The following is a 23389-nucleotide window of genomic DNA, read 5'->3' as shown; positions in this document are numbered from 1 at the left end:
TACACAACACTCCTCCCTGCTTAGCTATAAACTCCAACCCAAAATAGAATATAAAATGCACCCGAGCTTACACACACACACACACACGATATATCTTGTGGCTGTGAAGCAATCTCAGATTCAGGGGCCTCCTCCGTGACAGTGGTAGGAGTTGACTCTGAGACTGCAGGAAGTGGTTCTGACAGCTCAGGCCACCTTTCTTCTCAACGATTGACTTGGCTCTCCTCAACTGATCAATGTGTCATCTCCAGGTAATACTAGATGCAATCTCCTCTGTGTAGCAGGAGGGTGGTGGTCCAGTTCTGTCCTTAATCCCTGTAGTCCCTCACCAGGACTGCTTATCCAGGATTGAAACATTGAACCTCCTTGTTTGAAGAGCCTTCAATTTGTCTCAGATGTTTGTCCTGCATACGCCTTCTGAGATTGGGTTTGAGGAGATCCAACTGTAAATGCAAGAGACAACTCAGGAACAGCATAGCTGGAGAGCTGTTGGTTGAGGAGTGTGCTGCAATGTGATATGCAAAGGGGAGATTGGCAAGCTTCTGATTCAGTGTCAGTGTAGTGTGTTCTGCCGACGCTGCTTGCAGCGCGTTTTTAGACTTTGGACAAACCTTTACGCCAAGCCATTTGCAGCTGGCTGGCGCAGATGTTTTTTTTCCTTCAGATGTAATATGCCTTGCTCTATTCATTTTCAGGAATGACTGAAACTGTTCTGCAAGAAACTGTAGCCCATTGTCACTGACTAAGTGTCCTGGAACAGCAGTCCTTGAGAAGAGGCTTCTCAGTACAATTAGCAGTGTGAGAGGCTGTAATGGGGGCTATTGGGAACACTTCTGGCTATTCTGTAGCTGCATCCACTACTACCAAGAAATATGTGCTCAGGAATGGTCTGGTAAAATCCCCATGAATCCTCTGCCAGGGCAATGCAGATCATTCTCAGGGATGGAGAAGCACTGCTCTTGGCATCTTCTGGATGTGTTGGCACCCCAAACAGTGCATGGCAAGCTGCTTGATCAGCTGATCTATCCCAGGCCACCAGACACAGCTTCGAGCCAATGCTTTCATTTTGACCATGCCTGGATGACTAGCATGCACTGTAGCTCCTCCAACACTTTAGCTCCCAGCTTGGATTGGACAACAACTCTCAGTCCCCACATAAGGCAACCTCCATCAAGGGCAAGTTCATCCGGCGCTAGTAAAAATGGGGGAACTGGAGGTTCTGCTGCACATTCCAGCCATTTTGGGTGGCCCTGCAGATCTGAGATAGTGTGGAGTATTTTCTGGTTTCCCTTCAGATAATCTCTGTAGTAATAAGGAGAGCTTCAATTTCCATTAGGGAGAATACGTACATTCTTCAGGCCAAGGGTAAACATGACAATCCATCAGCATTTCCATGACTTTAGTCATCCCCTTGAGTTTCATTTGTTAGACTTGTTTTCTTGTAGGACACAATTACAAGATCAAGATCGAATTCAGGAGGACAACTAATCATGGAAATGATGATGGATTATCCCATTTCCCCTTGGAAAAGGAAACAGCTGAAAACTTTACAAAAGAGGACACCCTTTCTTGATGTATTCTCCCTAATGCAAATTGAAAGTCTCACTATTACGGCAGTGATGATCCAAAGAGAAACCAGAAAAGAGCCTATACTGTCTTATGTCCACTTGGCCACCCAAAATGGCTGAAATGTGCAGTACAAGTTCCATTTCCCCCATTTTTACCACTGCCAGGATGAGCTGTCCCTTGACATGGTTGCTTTCTGTGGGAATTGACAGCTATTGTACCATCCAAGCTAAGAGCTACAATTTTGAAGGACCTACATGCCAATCATCTAGATGTGGTCAAAATGTAAGTGTTGGCTCGAAGATTTGTCTGGTGGCCTGGGACAGATCAGCAGATCGAGTAGCTTGCCAAGCATTGTTCAGAATGCCAACATGTCCAGAAGAACAGTGTCCAGAGCTGTCATAACCATTTCCTGCAATCCCAGAGTCACCTCTTACAACTACCACAGAGGAGACCCCAGAACCTGTGATTGTTTCACGGCCACAAGTCTCATCTGCCAGGCAGAGTGACACCCACACCACACCCCAGACCCTCGTCAGGAAAGATGTTATCTCACAAGAGTAAGAAATCCTCCACAGCAATTAAATCTTTAGGACTGAATGAAACAATATAAAATTTATTATGCTTTGAATAATATATACAGTGGCATGCAAAGGTTTGGGCACCCCTGGTCAAAATTTCTGTTACTGTGAATAGCTAAGCGAGTGAAAGATGACCTGATTTCCAAATGGCATAAAGTTAAAGATGACACATTACTTTAATATTTTAAGCAAGATTACTTTTTTATTTCGATCTTTTACAGTTTCAAGAAAACAAAAAAAGGAAAAGGGCCCAAAGCAAAAGTTTGGGCACCCTACATGGTCAGTACCTAGTAACACCCCCTTTGGCAAGTATCACAGCTTGTAAACGCTTTCTGTAGCCAGCTAAGAGTCTTTCAGTTCTTGTTTGGGGGATTTTCACCCATTCTTCCTTGCAAAAGGTTATATTCGATGATGTTTAGGTCAGGGGACTGTGAGGGCCATGGCAAAACCTTCAGCTTGTGCCTCTTGAGGTAGTCCATTGTGGATTTTGAGGTGTGTTTAGGATCATTATCCTGTTGTAGAATGCCATCCTCTTTTCATCTTCAGCTTTTTTACAGACGGTGTGATGTTTGCTTCCAGAATTTGTTGGTATTTAATTGAATTCATTCTTCCCCCTACCAGTGAAACGTTCCCTATGCCACTGGCTGCAACACAAGCCCAAAGCATGATCCATCCACCCCCGTGCTTAACAGTTGGAGAGGTGTTCTTTTCATGAAATTCTGCACCCTTTTTTCTCCAAACATACCTTTGCTCACTACGGCCAAAAAGTTCCATTTTAACTTCATCAGACCACAGGACTTGTTTCCAAAATGCATAAGGCTTGTTTAGATGTTCCTTTGCAAACTTCTGACACTGAATTTTGTGGTGAGGACACATGAAAGGTTTTCTTTTGATGACTCTTCCATGAAGGTCATATTTTTGCAGGTGTCGCGGCACAGTAGAACAGTGCACCACCACTCCAGAGTCTGCTAAATCTTCCTGAAGGTCTTTTGCAGTCAAATGGGGGTTTTGATTTGCCTTTCTACCAATCCTACGAGCAGTTCTCTCAGAAAGTTTTCTTGGTCTTCCAGATCTCAACTTGACCTCCACCATTCCTGTTAACTGCCATTTCTTAATTACATTATGAACTGAGGTAACGGCTACCTGAAAACTCTTTGCTATCTTCTTATAGCCTTCTCCTGCTTTGTGGGCATCATTTATTATAATTTTCAGAACGCTAGGCAGCTGCTTAGAGGAGCTGCTGATTGTTGGGACAAGGTTAGAGGAGTCAGGGTATTTATAAAGATTTGAAATTTGCATCACCTGTCCTTATCTAATGATGATTGTGAATGAGCCATAGCCCTAACAAGCTAATTAAGGTCATGTTGAAAAGAGTGTTTCAGCTCTTGGCTCCATCCCTCCCCCCTGTCTTCTCCTATCATTTTGGATCTCTCCCTCCCCCTTTCAAATCTCTTACTATCTCTTCTTTCAGTTAGTCCTGACGAAGGGTCTTGGCTCAAAACGTCGACTGTACCTCTTCCTAGAGATGCTGCCTGGCCTGCTGCATTCCACCAGCATTTTATGTGTGTTGCTTCATCTTTAATTTTATGATTTTTGGAGATCAGTTCATTTTCTACTCACTTTAACTATTCACAGTAACAGAAATTTTGACCAGGGTGCCCAAACTTCTGCACGCCACTGTATAGTAGTTGTATTATATAGTATGCCGTATATATAAGATGGCTAGACAGCAATACATTACATATTTGAGTTGAGATGCATTATCTATTAAGTTGCAATTTATAGCAAGGAAGAGTATAGTGTATTTCATATTCCAATAATATTTGAGTAATATTGTAAATAATTTGCTTGATTAAGCATTGTTTGTTTATGTAATTCATTATGAGTTATAGGTAAGAAGTACATGAATGGCAAATGTCATTAACCCAACATGTCACATTTGAATGCCTCACTGAAGTAAAACTAAGTAGACACTTCACTCCCAGCTCCCACGTTTTTCTATTGATTAGTTTCTGGAATTACAAAGCATAACATTGTGGTTCATTGATAATAGCAAAATCTATTTAATCACAATTTGCCATTTCATGGGCTGGAAAATGCCTCACTCTACCACTACAAATGAGCCAGGAAGCAGCCTTGGTTCAGTTAGCAGCCCAGAGTGACAATCTTACCTAAAAATGAGGTGCCAAACCAGCAATGTTACAGTGAGTTGATCTTGTGTTAAAAAGCAAATGTATTGTACATTTTTTAGGGATAAAGGATTTGATCAAAGCTATGTAGTCTTAACACATATAGTCCTTATTGGTAGTGGACACAAAGAAATAACAGAAATAGCAAGAATATTCTCATTCAGTGCACAATTGCCAAGGACACGATAAAAGCACCATTAACCTGAAGTATCTACTGCATGGTCAATCTTAGCCGCCTCCTGTGGTTCCCAGCATTACTCTAGCCAGTTTTCAGCCAATTCAATTCAGTCTTCTTGATATCAAGAAATAGCTTAGAGCAATGCATACTTCAAAGGTTCCTACGCCAGATAATAAGGACCTAGTATTGAAGACATGGTACAGAAGTAGCCATATCTCTAGCCAAATCATCCCAGTACAATTACAACTCTTACGTCAACCAGACACTACGAAAAACTGCCCAAGTATTCACAAATATGAGGACAATTGCCATCTGATCAGTCTGTTCTCTGGTCATCAGCAATATGATGAAAGTTGTTATTTAAAGTAGTATCGTGCAGCACCAATCAATAAACTGCTCAACCAATGCAGAGTTTGGGGTTGCCAAGACTACTCCAAACATTAGAGACTCAATTTGAAAAGGTCATGGAAACTAGGAAATATGGTAAAATCTAGAAAGTGCCAGGAAAAGAGTGCAACATCCACAGAGATGCAGGATCAAACCCAGTTCTTAAAGCTGTGCTGATGTTTTTCAGGGCAAGACTCCAAGCCTAATCATCTTCAACTATTCCATCAATGACCCTCCTTGAACTATGTGGTCAGGAAAGGAAAAGGTCATGAAATTTATTTTAACGCCCAGCACTTTCATTCAAATTCCTCGGTCACAGTCCTTTTGAGTCTCTCCATCCCATTAAAATTGATTTACATACAATTTCTCTTCTCTACCAGTGATGTCATCTCTGCTGAGATGTGAATAATTATATAAAGAGTGCAGGCTCGACAATTAAGTGCCATTTCTACTGCGATAAAGATAAATATCAATATTCTTACCAGGAAGCACATGTACTTTATACAGCAGTTTCAATTTTTCTACAAGATCTGCATGACACATTGTACCTATGAAAACAAATAATGGATATAATTATATTTAAAAACTCAGAAAAGACTATTTGATAGATTATATAATCATAGTTGAGCTTTAATTCAAGTTCCTCTCCCTCTACCCCAGCCGCCATTTTCAAGTGTACCTATTGCTTTAATTCTCAATTAAACAATACTATGAAAAAAATCACACAATAAATTGAACAGTACACAGTGGATTCTGGTTAATTAGGCTACATCAGGGCGGGTATATTTTGGCCCAGTTAAGCGATTGCCCCAAATAGCCCAAGTTTCATTGAAATAGCTAAAAAGGTACGAAAAAGACAAACTATTGTTTAACTATGTAACAAGTTATGTACTTAAATGAAAAGCAGAACAAATAAGAACACTATCAATACTATTACAGTACTATAAAACTGTATATTGATTCCAAATAGTTAGCGATGGAGGAATTAACCCAGTGTATGCCACCATGTTCTTTTGATTGACTGTAAATGAACAAAATCAGACCTGACACCCAGTGTAGATAATGGACTGCCTTCATACAATTTTTGATAATTGCATTTTCTAAATCTTCATTTTCATTGTAACATTCAAGATTACTGTCAATACCTTAAAATTCCTCGTAGTTTCTAATTTGTTGAAGTGAAAACTTTTCATTTTCACTCCCACCCATTTCTGTCATCTCCAAGCCTGAATGCTTGAAACAGCAGTGAGCAAAACAGTTCTGAATTGTCTTATTGCTAATTTCTCACCAACTATCATTGACAAAAATCACTGCTTTTAGAAGACAAATACACACAACTGACAGTACTTTAAGACTGTTTGCTCTAAGCACAATCTAGTGTCTAGTGGCCACATAAGTGCATGTGAGTGACACAAGTTACAAACTGTTCAACAAAAGTCTCCTGTCCCAATTAAGTGGCATAGCGTCCCACTATGAAAGGAATTTCATCTAGTTTCTCAATTAGTTTTTGTTCTTTAAGAATTGGCCCAAATAAACAGCTGCCCCAATTAACCAGTGGGTCAATTAACCAGAATCCACTGTAGTTACGCTACTTTTGATGGATGAAATTACTTTCAAATTAAGCAAGCATAATTGTAGCAGGGGATTTGAGGAGTTCTCTGTTATTTGATCTAATCTGCAACATCAGCTTCATGCCAGAAAGACTACTGGTAACCCCACTCGATGAATATTCAGACTTATTCACCAACACAAGTGAATGACCATCCATCAATATCTGAACACAGACTTCGTTCTCTGTGAAGAGTCCAACATCAAATTGTCATGCCATCTTACTGCACGTGCAACTATTCAACACTGTGCCTTTCTGTTTAAGTTACTGTAGAGATTTTTAAATTTCAAATTCTTATTTCTTCTGGGCATTGCTTAATCTGTTTAAGTATCTTCATGTGAATACTCTATGTAAATTTTTCAGTTTGCTTGTTAATGACTAAGGCATGCACAATGGTGAATGGAAAATATTATTACTTACTTAATCCTGTGACAAATTCTTTGAAGTTTATTAAAGAGTCTCCATTCTCATCTAGTAGTCGAAATAAGCGCCTAGCCAGTATATCTGAATGTGCACCAGATGACCAGGGGAAGAGTAGTACAAACAATCCTTTGAATTGTTCAAAGTCTATACGGTACTGTTCAAGATAAGGCAGACTAGGATCATGGCGATCTGTGGCATTACTGTTTCCACCCCAATAACAACTTGTTAGATGCTCAGCCTAAATGTGAAAATGATTAAAAAAACCTTTATGATAGTCAGAATTTAAGCGTAGAACACAAATAATTCATTTTACTAGATGCTTTTATAGTACACATCACTCAATTTTGAAATTTAATGGATATGTTTAAAAGTTACACTTTGAAGAATTTATACAAGTTATATTCGTCATTAGTTTTCAGGATAATGATCAGCTCTAATATCAGAGTTTGCTCTTTAAGCATATGAAGGGGGAGAAAATGGAAGAAGCTCCTAAAGAAGAAATGGAAAGATGGCTTTAACATTCTATTCTATCACATTCGCTCCATTCACAGACGTACCGAAGATTCTGTGAACAGAACCTTAAAATAACAGCCTTTATCTATCATCATTCAGCATTAGAAAAACAAAATCATAACACACAATCTTTCCTTTACTACTTGGCAAGTCTCTGTCAAATGTTTAGAATGAACCTCAAACTGTTGAGTTCTCCCAAATTGTTAAAAGAATACGTTTCCCAATTTCAATTGAATGCAGAACAATAGTCAATTATCTCTGGAATATTGCAATAAATATTTTAAGTGAGAATGATTTTCAAAAGGTAAATAGGTGGAAACTCCGATTCAAATCCGGCATGTTTCTCTATTATTTTAATGGAGCACAAATTCATTTCAAATAAAGGGTCATGTACAATTGTAAACCAATAGTTTTGCCTCCATTGTTGCTGAAAGTTGCAGCAAATTGTTTTAAAGAAGAAATGATTTTTTTGAACACTTTGTCATATGCAATTTATACAATTGGTCAATCAGTTAAATACGATTTTCAATACCATTATACCTTTCATATCCCAAATGTTACATACTTGAGAACAAATTTGCTTCCATGGAATAGGCAGTGAATAAGCAGTTAGCACTCAATAATAAGTATAGCATTTTGGATGCTGCTGTGGGGGTTTTGGATTCCCAGGGGAGTGCCACAGAGACTGGGTTACTGGCACTGAGCATGGATCCGTGGTGCAGTAGGGAAAGGGGGAGAAGAGGGGAGCGGTACTGACAGGGGGCTCAATAGTCAGGGGAACAGACAGGAGGTTCTATCGACGTGAATGGGACACCTGGATGGTCTGTTGCCTCCCGGGTGCCAGGGTCAGGGGTCAGGGACATTTTGGATCGTGTCCACAGCATTCTGGAGGGGGAGGGAGAGCAGCCAGATGTGTTGGTACATATTGGTACCAATGACATAGGAAGGAAAAGCAAAAGAGGTTGTGAAAAGAGAACTTAGAGAGTTAGGGAGAAAGCTGAGAAGCAGGACCTCTAGGGTAATAATTTCTGGCTGAGCTCAAACAAAACTGCAATGGTAAAAGGACCCTGATGGCAGTTATATGTTGACCTCCCTACAGTAGCTGGGATGTGGACCACAGATTACAACGGGAAATAGAAAAGGTGTGTCAAAGTGCCAATGTTATGACAGTCACGGGAGATTTCAATATGCAGCTCGATTGGGAACATCAGGTTGGTAAATGGATCTCAAGAGTGGTAGTTTGTTGAGTGCCTATGAGAAGGCTTTTTAGAGCAGTTTATCATTGAGCCTACTAGGGGATCACCTGTACTGGACTGGCTGTTATGTAATGAACTGCAGGTGTCCAGAAAACAAGAGCAGGGATGTGATGCTGAGGCTTTATAAGGCACTAGTGAGGCCTCACCTTGAGTATTGTGTACAGTTTTGAGCTGCTCATCTTAAAAATGATGTGCTGGCATTGGAGAACATTCAGAGGAGGTTCACAAGGATGATTCCAGGAATGAAAGGGTTCTCATATAAGGAACATTTGATAGCTCTGGGTCTGGAATTTAGAAGGATGAAGGGGGATCTCAGTGAAACCTTTTGAATGTTGAAAGCCCCAGACAGAGTAGATGTGGAAAGGATGTTTCCCATGGTGGGAGAATCTAGGACAAGAGGGCACAGCCTCAGGATAGAGGGGCATCTATTCAAAACAGAGATGTGGAGAAATTTCTTTAGCCAGAAGGTGGTGAATTGGTGGAATTTGTTGCCACATGCAGCTGTGGAGGCCAGGTTATTGATGTATTTAGGGCAGAGATTGATAGGTTCTTGATTGGACATGGCATCAAAGGTTACAGGGAGAAGGCCGGGAAATGGGGTTGAGGAGGAGAAAAAAAGGATCAGCCATGATTGAATGGTGGAGCAGACTCGATGGGCCAGAGGGCCTAATTCTGCTCTTATGTCTTATGGTCTTATGATCAGGGAGCTTAAGGTAAAAGAACCCTTAGGAGGCAGTCATCACAATATGGTTGAGTTCGACTTGAATTTTGATAGGGAGAAAGTAAAGTGTGGTGTAGCAGTATTTCAGTGGAGTAAAGGAAATTAGAGTGGTATGGCAGAGGAGTTGACCAAAGTAAATTGTAAGGAGATGATCACGGGAATGACAGCAGGGCAGCAATGGTGTGAGTTTCTGGGAACAATGAGGAAGGTGCAGGACAGATGTATTCTAAAAACAAAGGAATACTCAAATGGCAAAATAGTACAACTGTGACTGACAAGGGAAGTCAAAACTAATAGAAAAGAAAAAGAGAAGGCATGTAACAAAGCAGAAGTTAGCTGGAAGATAGAGGATTAGGAAGCTTTTAAAAACCTACAGAGAGCAACTAAAAGAATCATTTGGAAGACAAAGATCATCAACTTATCTTACGAATCACGTTTGTATGATATGACCTCTCCCGCACTGAGCCGTGCTGACTATTCCTAGTAAGCGTACACCTTTCCAGATGGGAGTAGGACCCATTTCTTAGAATGTTCTCCAATAATTTCCCCTACATCTGATGTAAAGCTCTCTAGCCTATAATTTCCTGGCTTATCTCTGTTGTCCTTTTTAAACAGAGGAACACCACTGATATATTCTCCAGGCCCCAACACCTCATCCTCCTTCCTGATAGTAGCACGCCCTAAGGAATCAGCATAGCTCTCTCTGACCTCATTATCCTCCACATTTCTCTCCTTCGTGAATACTGATGACAATCATGCATTTGGTACCTTGCCCACTTCTCTGGCTCCTGGCATAAATTCCCTCCTTTGTTGTTGAATGGGCCTACTGTTTCCCAAGTTACCCTTGTTTTTAACAGATCTATAAAATGCATTGGGATTCTCTTCGATCCTACTCACGAAAGACATTTAACAACACTCTCTGGATGCCCTGTTTAAGTTCTCTTGGGCTTCCTTTATATTCCTGAAAGGACCTACTGATTTCAGCTTCCTATAGTCAGTGTACAGGAGGGAGACAGGAAAGCTCGTTGAGTGGTGCTCAGCAACCTCTTGCTCAACATCAGTAAAACTAAAGAACTGATTGTTGACTCCAGGAAAGGGAAAGAGGGCAAAAATGTGCCAGTCCATATACAGTAGGTGGAATGGCAGGAGAAAGGGTCAGCAGCTTTAATATATCAAATATGTCTTGGGTCCAGTGCATCAATGCAATTATAAAGAAGGCACGCCAGAATCTTTATTCTTGCAGAAAGTGAAGGAAGTCTGGCATGAAACCATTTTTTGTATATGCAATTATTTGCCTTTTGCAGAGTGTTGAATGCCCAAGCTGGTGTGGTCTTTCACTGATTCAGTATGCCCACAAGACAATGAATCTTGGGGTTGTATATGGTGACATATATGTACTCTGATAATAAATTCCCTTTGCATTTTGAAACCGAACACAGTAACATACCTCTGCAGGCGTGCTATTGAAAGTATCCAGACTGCATCACAATCTGGCACAGCAATTTGAATGAAAAGGAACACATTCAGCTGCAGAGACTAGTGGACTCAGCACATCAATGACACATCCCTCCCCAACATCAGAAGGATCTACATGAGATACTGCATCAAGAAGGCAACATACACCAAAGATTCCCAGGCCGTGTATTCGCATGCAGCTAATCATCAGGCTGGAAGCAAGAGGTCTTAAGTCCCACACCAGCAGAAACAACTAATTCCCTTCAAGCATACAGTTCATGAACCCACCTTTTCACTATCTCAGTATGGCAAAACTATTACCACTCTGAATTATTCTAATTTCAGGTATAATTTTGTATAGTTTGTTTTTTTTCTTTGTCAAATGTTGTGTTTCTGATACTGTGTGCCTGTGATGCTTTTCATTTTATTGCACCCATAAGTGTACTTATGCACATGACAACAGACTTCACTTCGACTTTTTTTCTTTTGGACTATATTTGCAATATCCTTCATTATCCAAGGTTCTGGAATCTTGCCATCCTTGTGTTTCTTACTTATAGGAACATGCAGTCATGAATTCTGACCAGACGGCCTTTAAATAACTCCCTTATATCAGACATGGACTTACCCAGCAACAAACACTCCCCAAATTCTGTTCCAGCTCCTGTTTAATGAAGTTATAATTAGCCTCTTTCCAAATCCAAAAGTATGATTGTGTAGTTCCGAGGTCAAGTTGCTTTTGTGCTCCTTATATCAGGACTTCCTTTTGAAAAATCACTTTCTAAAGCACTGTAGAAGACGCTGAACTGCCGTATTTCAGGAACAACTACACTAGTACCCAATTCCATCCCAATAATCTAACAGAATACGCAATGCTTCCAAGCAACTGGTTTGGCCCTAATTACACCTGACCCATTGCCCACATTATAATATCCATTCAGACATCCTACACAATTAGGCTCAGATCCACCCACTGACCCTAGAGCATACAGTAGGCATGGAAGTCTATTAAATCGACCCAGTTCGGATGCTCAGGAAAAGAACACCGAAACTTGCTAGTCTACTGTCTCTTGGCATGGAAACTTATCCCCCATGCAGGGTTCATAAAATTCTCTCCATTAGTTAGTAATACTAGCAAAGATTAGATTAGCTGTTTTGATCATCTGTCACATGTACATGGAAACATACAGTGAAACGTATTGTTTTGAGTCAACAACCATAAGTATAGCATGCTCTCAACTTATTAGCCTGTATGTCTTTGGAAATGGGAGCACCCAGAGGAAATCCATGCAGTCATGGGGAGAACACAGAAACTCCTTACAGACAGCCGTAGGAATTGAACTCTAATCAGTTACTGTGGCACCTAATGTTAATTTTTCTCAAGGTATCACTGCATGGAATTTTTGTTCAAATACAGCACCCAGATAACCCTAAGTTCTAATCAACCACAAAGTCATAGACCTTGCCTCTCAATAAATAGTTGCACTTCAGTCCATGCAAGAATGAACACCATAACATATATAAAAGTTGCTGGTGAACACAGCAGGCCAGGCAGCATCTCTAGGAAGAGGTGCAGTCGACGTTTCAAGCCGAGACCCTTCGTCAGGACTAACCTGAGTTAGTCCTGACGAAGGGTCTCAGCCTGAAACGTCAACTGCAGCTCTTCCTAGAGATGCTGCCTGGCCTGCTGCATTCACCAGCAACTTTTATGTGTGTTGCTTGAATTTCCAGCATCTGCAGAATTCCCGTTGTTTGACCATAACATATATGCCTTTTGCTCTTCAAATCAGAAACAGTACTATTAATGCAACACTGCATCATGGCAATTTGGGTAACAAATATTTGCCCTTACAGGATTCACAAATCACAACCAAAAATTTTGGGAAACAGAGGAAACATTCACTCCTATAGAATTTGTGTGAAATAACTAAACAAACATACATACAAAGACAAAACCCAAACAAAGAACTGAACTAACTTACTAAGCTGTCAATTCACAGGAGGAAGTCACTTGTAAGATTTGTTTAGGAAAGTAAGAAGACAATCTTTCTATTGATACTTGTAAAATAATGCTGTATCAAACAATATAGCACACATTTCTAACTAATTGAAACAGCCTTTTCTCTTTTGCCTAAAATACATTTAGAATTCCCTTACCTATAGATCGTGCATCCATGGAAGCATTACTACAGAGAAATAAACTTCTTGTGGGAATGCACCTCTATTTATTACATTAGAAAAAGTGCATTACAGTAACTTACAATATAAACAGTTTTGAGAAACGCAACACCTCCTTAACTTGGGGGTACAGTTAATATTTTTAGTTTGATTTGCATCTCAGTGTACAAGCAAAAAAAATTAACCAGTTAAAATCTGGTTGACCTGGGTGAATGAAGTCTGCCATCTGGATTTATTGCTTGGTTTCCCTATTTCACATGAACACTGTTTTGTTTTAGAAGGTAAACCATGCTGGCCAAGAATAAAGTGGACTCAACTGGCAGGACACTCAACAGTATCAGAGCCTTACACCTGTCAAAATTTGGGCCGTACTGGTGCTCTGGGAGAAGTCCTGCCCAAATAAAAACTAGTGAGCAACATTCCGACAGTCAGAAAAACTGTCTAAAAGCTGGTAAGTTTATGATTCAATGCCTCTGACCTTAATATTTAAACGTGAAAAATATCGTATAAAATGAAAAACATTATCATATAAAATGTTCAAATACTTGAAAAATTACTGCTTGCACACCTTCAAAAAATGTAGTGAAGGGATGGATAGGGAGACCACTTTGTCAAGCACCAAGCAGGATTTCCCAGGGCCAACCATTTTAATTCTAATCCCCATTCTCAATCCAATATATCGGCTCATGGCCTCCTCTTCTGCTATGATGAGGCCATTCTCGGGTTGTAGGAACAACCCCTCATATTCTATCCTGGTACACTCCAACCTGATCGCACGAACATCAATTTCTCTACTTCTGGTAATTTCCCGCTCCCCCTTGTTCCATTCTCCACTCTGATTCCCCTCTTACCTCTTCTCTTCTTATCTATCAACCCCGCCCCCCCCCGGTGCCCCTCCTGCTTGTCTTTCTCACATGATAACATAATGAAATTAGAGCAAGACCGACAGGAGAACGTAGAAAGTTGAAGTTTTAAAGATTCTTCTTGTAAAATGTTTTTAGATAGCTATCTGAACAGCATGGTGCATTATATCTGAAACACTGAACTATCGTTAGAGCGACTAGTGCACAAGAAAATGGTTTAAAATTTGACTGACAAAATGGACGCAGATTTAGCAGCAAGATGTATTAACGATACAAACGCATCAAATTTTTGCATACTTGACTGCACAAAGTGTTCAGAGAGAGTATTTTTCCATAAAATAAAATAATTGCTGCAAATTTCACCATCAATGTTGGCATAATGCAGCATGATTGGACTAGACACTTAATACTTTCCTTTTAATTTGCAGTGGTTGATTACAATACGTATTCATATTACTACTACTACTATGTCAACTCAGGCCTAGGGGGCCCGCGTCGGGCACAAAGGCAAGGTATTCATATTATACCCTGGCCAAAGTTGACGATTCTACCCAAATACTGGAAATTGCTAACTGATATTAGAAATATTTGCTCTTACTGCTGGTTAAGACTGAAAGGAATCACAAAAAACTACAATAGGTAAATCTTCTGGAAATTTGAAAGGTTATTGAACATGAAATTAAATCAGAAATCGACAATTACCAAAGAAATGCATGCAATTCAATTGTTCTTTCCTTTCTTGTTACTTAGTACAATTCCAATTAAGTTGCAACGTAATAACAATAGTCACAAAATTTTATATTAAAAAGTGGTTTCCATGATGTATTTTAACCTTAACATCAGAAAACAATAGTAATATACTTCCCAAAATTTTAATTTATCAACCACATACTTTTGTGGCTTCTCTACATCTGGCCTATGTTGACTGAACCAACTAACTGGCTTTTGTTTTACTTACTCTCTACAGGTAATGGCTTGACTAGGGTACATTACTCACACACTTCAGCCTCAGTGTTAAACTATGAGGAGAACAATGCTGTGAAATGAAGGATAAGATTAATCAAGCTTGTTAGTGAAGTGTTACTTGTTGTTAGTAAAAGAAACAGATATTTTAAGTCATTACACCAATTTATATAAAGTATGTTAATTAAATCAGTCTAATTGTTGGGCAAGGAATAAAAATTAAACAGCATAATTATATCTGCACAAAATTATTTGTAACACGGGCTTTCTGATATGCACTCAAAAAGTACACACAATGCCAGACAGACAGTAACCTCTAACTGCCCTAAAAGGTAACAGCTTAGTATGTATACATTTTAGTTTTGATGGAACCAAATAGAATCTTCTCAACGAATGGTGTGCAGCATCTCTGTCAGTTTTACACTTCTGTATTTATATCACAGTAGTAGCTTTAACAATGCAATTTTGGAAAGACATTTTGTTTACTTGTAGTACGTTTCCATTTTAATCACAAGTATATAATATTATTGGGAATGATGGACACTTACTACTGAAGTATTTCACATGCCAACCAAGCAAAAAATTACTTTCACAGATAAACTGCTTACCTTAAAAAGAACGTAGAGTTCCTCTAGTTCATCTATAGTAAATGCAGTATCTGTCACAATGGCTCGAACCTGAACATTAAAATAAAATGAAACTACTTTTAGTTTAAAATGTAAATGTAGAGTAGGGTTTGCAAATACAAGCAAAACTAATAAAATATAAATTACTGCACTCACTACATTACGCTTTGTTGTATCTTCAAGTGTCTGAATGACTCGCAGTCTCTGCTTAAACCGCATTTGTTCGATCACATCTGCTCTAATACTGCCAAATTTCTGAAAAGAGTAAACAGGCCTTACATATATTTTTAATATACTGAATCCCATTAATACAATAACCTTATTCAAGCAGTTTAATCAAGCAGTGTCCCATAAATTTTTCAAAACTTGTCTTACCAACTGAATAAAGTCATCAGCAATGTATTTGTTGCCCATCCCCATAAGCTCCAGAGACTGGTGAAAAGCATACTTCCAGAATAATTGTATCCTTTCTGGGGAGTAAGAAGTTCCCAAATTTAGACCCAGAGGGAATGTTTCCAAATATAGGACAGTGCACAAACTCTCTGGTGGTGGCTTTCTCATTCTGCTCTTTCACGATGCAACAGAATAAAGGCTGTGGGCTCCTGTCCAAGTGGCCTTGGAGACCACAGCAGTGCACTGATAAGAGGTGAATATTGTAGATACAGTATGCTAGTGGTTAGGATAGAGAATCTGTACAGTCAAATGTTCTCCTATACTTTGGATAATGTTAAGCTTCAAATGTTTTTGAAGCTGTACTCACCTATAGTGACTAAAAATTTTCATAACATCACACATGACTATGGTGACGGGAAGATTTGACAGGAGTACAAATCTGGATATTGAGCAGAAAATATTTGGTCTCTGAACACAACTGTGGAATTGTCGGTCCAGTTAAATTTCTGTTAGATGGCAATCCCAACGTAAAATGATGGTAATATATCAATGTGCATTGGTTAGACAAGATCTTATAAATAATCAGAGCCTGCTACACAATCTGCCATGGTCAAGTTAATGTTGTACAGATCTTTATGCGAATACAATCTGCAAATCATAAGAACACATGAAAGTAGGAGCAGGAACAGATTATTTGGGCATGTAATCATGCTAATCTGCCTGGTTTTCAATTCCTCTTCATTGCCAATTCATTGTTGCTCTCAATTGCACAATCTTTCAGAACTGTACCTTTATCTTCCCAAGTACTCCATAAGTCTCCACAACCCTCCAGGATTGCTAAGTCCAGGTACTTACCAGCATATACAAAAAGAAATTCTCACGGACTTCGTTTAAGTGAGGACTTCTTATGTTGCAACTGACTCCATCATTTGAAATTCTCCCACTAGAGGGAGCAACATTCCCCTTAAAATCCTATGTTTCATTAATATCACTTGAAAACTCCAAAGAATACAGGCCCAACTTCTTTAGGTGCTTATAATAGAGTCCCAGGAAATTATTTATTGTGTGTACGGACTTCCTTGAATGATACTATATCCTCTAGCCTCACCGTACCCTGAACATTTCTAACAAATTTCCATTTCTTAATTTTAACCCTACTTGCATGACGCAGAGACTTGCTAACTTGTGATTCATGCAGACACCTATTTTCCATTGAGTTTCATTCATTTGCAGTTTCTGTTCATTTAGACAAGTCTGCCTTTAGATTCCTTTTACTGAAATGTACCACCTCACACTTTCCCCATTTTAAACATCATCTGCCAAACGTCTGCCCATTCACTCAACTGTTATTGAATCCAAATATCCTCATGGCAACAAGTATGCTCACCTACTTTGATATCAATTATCTTATATTTTTCTCCCTTCTTCAAATCATAATTAAAAACCAAAAATAATTGAGGGTCGTGAATTGATCCTAGAGGTCTGCATTATATGAATCCACCATGAAAAAGACCCATTTTTTCTGAACAACAGGAACTCTGCAGATGCTGGAAATTCAAGCAACACACATCAAAGTTGCTGGTGAACGCAGCAGGCCAGGCAGCATCTCTAGCTTATGAAGATTCTCTCCAAAGTTGCCCTAGTGTAGAATTAATTTTAGCTCACCAACTCTGATTTTAAGTTCTCTGAAAATAGATTTGCACATACATTCCTACAGTGAGAGAGCAAACATGATATATCACGCATATCAGTGTAAAGGTTTTGACAGCCAGTTTCAGAACTTCTAATCAGATTACAGTGATGGTTTTCCAAAAATAAATCTGCATGGGAAGGATATGTTGGAATTTAAATTCCTTTTAAAAGATGATTATCTCAATGGCGTTTCCTCATTAACAAAATGCAATGGTTCTTAACATGGCCCAGTATGAAAGCGCAGTGGAAAAAGTCCAGGGGGCACAGGGAAGCTGGGTGGATAGGCAACAAACTGATCAGTCAGCCGGGCAAAATTGGGTTAAAAACATAGTTAATAGTTCAGATTAATTATCTTCCATGAGAAAATCCTGATAAACAGGCCTGTTAATCAGCTTAACATTCATCTAGAATACAACTGCTAAAATAAATCCAACTATTTCAGAACATTCTGATGTGGATCATTGATCAGAAATGTAAACTCTTTACTCTCACTACAGTTACTCTGACTGCTGATAAATTCTAGTTTTATCCAGTATCTACAGTATTTTGCTTCAAGGAGCTGCGATGTTTAAACTACAATCTTATAAGCAGCATTCATAGGAAGAGTATCTCTCTTTTTTTTTCAGCATTTACAGGAATACCAATTCTGGCCCTGTTAGTCATTCAGCTTTCCTCCAGGACGCCTCGTGGTTTTTGTGTACTCCTGGTGCATGGATGCACAAAGCCTTTTCTCCACTTCGAGTGGTCATACACTTGAAATTCCCAAGAATTTGGTGGGGGTGGGGGGTGGGTGTTACACTTTTCCCCTCATGGACACGTTGAGTAGATCATTGAATCTCTTTCTCTGACTACCTGGTAACCTATAAAGGAGCTCAGAAGTGGTCATTTCTGAAATTTGTCAGATATGCAAATAACACCGCATGATTGAATGTCACTCCACTCTTCAAGAAGGGAGGGAGGCAGAGGAAAGGAAATTATAGTTAACCTGACCTCAGTAGTTGGGAACATGTTGGAGTCTATTGTTAAGGACAAGGTTTCGGGGTACTTGGAGGCACATGGTAAAATAGGCCAAATTCAGGACAAGTTGCATTTACTTTCTTGTGAACTTGAAGACACTTGCAGAGAGAACAGTAGTGGGAATCTTCCAATACCTAGGGGAGCCTGTTGTATGTCGTTCAGGGCTCAGAAGCACATAAGTAGGTGGGTCAGGCCTGAGATCGTTGTATGTTAAATATTCCTTCTCTTGACTGATCAAAAACCACATTGGGGCATTGAAGGCAACAGTGAATTTTATTATTGATGTCTTCCTTTGTGGAGGCATGGCTTGAGATACGAAAATGGTTCTTCTTTCTAGGGATCCTCATGACCCATTACTGGTAGTGTTACAAATAAGGGGCAGCAGAGCCCTTGCTTTGTGGAGGGTAAATGCAAGCTCCATCTTTGTGTATTTCAAAGCAAAAGTCAAAAATGACTTGAAACTTGACTTCTGAGCATGTGTGCACTGAATATTGCAGCCTGACTATTGAGGTTTGCTGACCTTGGCTCTGGAGTCCAGATCCCTTAAGTTGAAGAGTTTTGCATTAGGGTTAGAGTTATGAGAAATCTGTTTGGAGGTGAGGTGCCATACACAACAAAAACAATGAAAATTGTTCTTGTTTCGATTTTCTGTGAGAGTGAAGATTCAGGCTTCAGGTGTGGGCAATTGAATTTGACTGAGATGAACAAGGGTTTATTGTGAGATGGAGGTGGATGAGATTGCGAAAAGAGACAAAAGAAAAATAGAGAAAAAAGACTTTCTCCAACCGCCTCATGCAGATCAAATGAAAACAAATCGTGGCCACTTGCTAACCTGGATATCGGTGCGGCAGAGAGACCTTCACTTCAGCACCTCAAAGCAGGAGGTTGGGAGCAGTGGATGATTGGTTTGATGACGTAGTTATTGATTGAAGGGTGTGAAGTGATATAGCCTAGAGATGGTACTATGCTATAAAATTTAGTTTTGTATAAAATGCTGATTTAAGTCTGTTCCTGTTGGCCTGCAAGAGTAATGAATTTGCCATTATGCTAGGCATACCTAATTGACTCGTGTTATTTTAAACGTAAGCTTTCCAATTTTTTTCTGACAGATTATTCTTCCCTCTGCTAAACGTGGATTTTTGTGTAGTTATGGATAAAATCATCATTTACAAATATCCTCAACCATAAATTACCCAGGTAGGTATACTGGAATTCACTTGGTCACTCACAGCATATGAACTCCTTATAAGCTTGAAGATATCAACCTCCGGGTAAGGATCCCCATCATCACTGAGAAGAGAATGAAGATGAGGGATGGGTGGTAATGTACTGTCCTTGTTTGTCACACTATCCAAATACCTAGTCAACAAAAAAAAACGGAATTCATTTTATGAAACTTATCTCTTTAAACAAACAGAACTAAAGCTGATAAAATGGTTAGTGTTTAGAGAAAAAGACTTATGTATTCAAGACAATTGATCATCACAGACCATGAGGGAATGAGAGTCCTTGCATTACTTAACATTTAAATTTCTTATATCTTGTTTTTAATTCCATTCTTCTAATGTATAATTTTTTTTACATATAATTTTTTTGCTATTTTGTACTTAAATGTTTTATTACTATAATAAAAGAAGGCATACCCAAAATTCATTAATCCATCAAAGATATATTCTCACTAAAGGGGAAAGGTTATAAATAATGCTTAATGAAGTTTGTCTTTATGACCTTTAAAGATCTTAAATTCTTTTCAGGCTTCCGGCTGGGCATAGCTATTGATTATAACTGATGTTTCGGTGACAAACTCTGCCATCTTTTGGCAGAGCTTGTCATCGAAACGTCTGTTATAATCTATACTGATACCCGGCTGGAAGTCCGCGAGGAGTTTATTCGTCATACATGCCGGGAAAGCACTAGATCCTCTTTCGCTTTAAAGATTTGTTTGGTGCAAGTTATCTCTTGTGCCACCTTGAGCTACTTTCATTCACTCATAATTACAACATAATTTTTAAAAGAAACTAGTATTCAAAAACAGCAACTAAAAATAACTCACTTTCCAAGTATAGTCATGGCTTCTCCATCATCTTTACAATTCAAAAGCTTTTCAATATTAGCATCCAGCACAGCAAGAGCAAGTTGGAAGATTACTTTGATTCCTTCAAAGAAGAAGCAGTCCACAACCACAACAGCACTTTCAAAAGGCATTACACTGAGGAATAGAGTGAGGAACCAGGACAGTGAGATCGTGGAGATAACACCCAAGTACTGCATACAGTCATAAAGCTGTGGTACATAATCCCTAGTAAGCTCCTCAAACACACCTTGGTCCACTAATGCACCTACAGAGAACAGCAGAAGATAATTGTTAAAGCTTCAGAAAACTGTTTTGCATTCATATTACAAAACAGATTCTTTAAAATGCATTACATTCCAAGTTTACTTTCCCCATAAGTAAATCAAATTTGGCCCACTGCCTCTCCCAAGAAATTTCAGGGATGTGGGTGGGATAGCATGGGTAGACACTATGATGGAACATGCTAGGTTACCCTTGCACGTGCATCTTTTTTATATGCAATGCAAAAGCAAACAAGATCCAGAAAACAATTTCTCATTACTCTTGAATATCAAATTTTTGTTAAAATATCCTGGAGGCCCAGCAGCCGTGGGACAGTCAATCATATGGAATTTGCACAATCAGCATATGAAAAAAAAAAGGCACTATTTTTAAATTAACATTTTAAATATTAAATAAAGACAGAAATATGAAGTATCATCTAACAATTAAAAATAATTTTGGAATATTTATGCAAAGACATACAGAATATTTGTAAAACTGGTTTTTATCTGGGTTATATTCTTTGCTCAGCAGTAATTAGAAGTCACTTAGACGAATGATATTTTTAGGATATATTACCATGAGAAGAACTTGCCAGTTGCTAAATTTACATCAATTCTAATGCAGCAGAAAAGCTTCAAATGGCATAGACTTTTGAGGCACACAGAATCATTGAAAACAACTGGGATTTCTACTGTAATGAACAGTTTTTGTGCCCCTATAATTGTAATATATGGGCCATTCTAAACAATGTTGCTAATCTTTGTAAGTGAAATAAACCAGAATAATCATTTGCGTGTTGTATTTACATGGTTTAGAGAAATTAGATGATAACAAAATGAATTGGCACTAGTGATATTGCTACAAATGTTTCTCAACTGTTCCAAAATTTTTATATATAAATAAAACAGCCTTCAGAGACGATTTGTTGTTCTAAGAGGAAAATGTTGCCCACATCCAAGAATAAAGACTTCCAAAATTGCCAGATACATTACATGAAACATCTTTCGAAGAAGACCTGATAAATAATGCCGTTATGCAAAAATGGGATATGTGCTTGGAATTACATATTTGTTTTGCTATATTGGTTAACACAAGGATTTTGTGTTACTGGTGGTGCTTGACTGTTTTTGACTCTCCCTAGCAGGATTACTGCAACTGACTGCAGTAACCTCATCATTATTTTGGGCTGAGATTAATTAATACCAACTTGGGTCATTCTTGTTAGGTCTGGTTTTGTTCTACCACAGAGATTTATGAGTTATGAATAAAGACCTGGTAAATAACTTGACAAAATAACTTATTTCTAATTTTTTAAGAGTCCAGGTTAAGTCAGAGCCATAAGCATCAATTCAAGTAACTGTTGTAGATATGTTCATGTACAACTCCAGCAGCTGAAGAGGTTTTAAACAGTCACCTCCATTGGAGTTTTTCAGACAAATAGAAAAAATCAGAAATGTCAGAAACAAATATACTGGGGGAAATTATTTAACATATATAGAATTTCCTCACTTACAATATAAAATGTACTGATCACATCTTTTGTCGCTTTAACAAGATCAGGGAAAAACTGGATATTCAGAAATGCTCTTGAAATTGTCCTAATATTTCAAGTGGCTACAAATCTGTAATATTGAATAATTAATCTTGACATTTTCACTAGTAGTCATTAAGCTCCTTTCATGTACTTGGGTGAAGATAATGCCATTGAACTTCAAGGACTTTTTCCCATGTTAAATTTAGTTTTATTTTTCAAGTTTATAGTCATTCAACTGTATAGATGTATACTGTAAAACTAAACAATGTTGGGACTACTGACATCTATTTAGTGTTGGGACTACATTTATTCCTGAAATAAAGTATAAAATTATGAGGTTGTAGTGATTAATCAGCCCAAATGTATTCAATGTCTCCTTAGTTCCTCAATTTGAGAAAGTTTAACATGAAAAATTGCATGCTTTACTGTTAAGATTTAACATGGGCCCTTTAGGCAAATGCACAATACTTACCAACCACCCTAGTGTTATAGTAGTCTGGCAACATTCGTTCACAGAGTGCTACCAACAACCAGAAGGCTTCCTCCTCTTTTGCATATAGCAGCAAAACTGAAGTGACAATGTTCATTGCCTGCGCACACACAGACATTGTTTGATAATAAGCACAATCTATTTTACTATAAAACCTATTAAAAACACTAAAGCTTGCTCAGCAATTTTTTGAATTCTTGGAAAATTAAAACAAGTTTACCAATTATCAAAATCAGAATTTTACAAAGCAGCTAATTTTCTATGAAATGTTATTCATTTAGTACTGACTTTTCCTATTCTTAGTTTCTACCCAAATATTTATAGGATATTCTATATCTTTAACTGTATGCATGTAAAACATCTATAAACCTTTGTCTCTTACATGAAAATATTGAGCATTTGACTTCTAGCATGTAA

At 38.5% G+C, this 23389-nt stretch overlaps 1 protein-coding gene across 4 annotated transcripts in view; it reads right to left on the bottom strand.

Annotated features, from left to right (window-relative positions):
- Window positions 1-23389, bottom strand: part of tbc1d9 (TBC1 domain family, member 9 (with GRAM domain)) — a 60783-nt gene that overhangs the window by 6644 nt on the left and 30750 nt on the right. For all 4 annotated transcript variants that reach the window (XM_072256191.1, XM_072256193.1, XM_072256192.1 and 1 more), the window contains exons 11-17: window positions 22955-23072; window positions 20664-20949; window positions 19840-19969; window positions 15665-15763; window positions 15491-15559; window positions 6931-7171; window positions 5384-5449 (exon numbers count right to left, since the gene is read on the bottom strand). In XM_072256191.1, the coding sequence (XP_072112292.1) occupies window positions 5384-5449; window positions 6931-7171; window positions 15491-15559; window positions 15665-15763; window positions 19840-19969; window positions 20664-20949; window positions 22955-23072 (1009 nt within the window). The remainder of the gene's footprint in view (window positions 1-5383; window positions 5450-6930; window positions 7172-15490; window positions 15560-15664; window positions 15764-19839; window positions 19970-20663; window positions 20950-22954; window positions 23073-23389) is intronic.

This window comes from Mobula birostris, chromosome 4 (genome assembly GCF_030028105.1).
Source record: "Mobula birostris isolate sMobBir1 chromosome 4, sMobBir1.hap1, whole genome shotgun sequence".
Classification (NCBI taxonomy): Eukaryota; Metazoa; Chordata; class Chondrichthyes; order Myliobatiformes; family Myliobatidae; genus Mobula; species Mobula birostris.
This window is presented reverse-complemented; position numbering and strand designations above follow the sequence as displayed.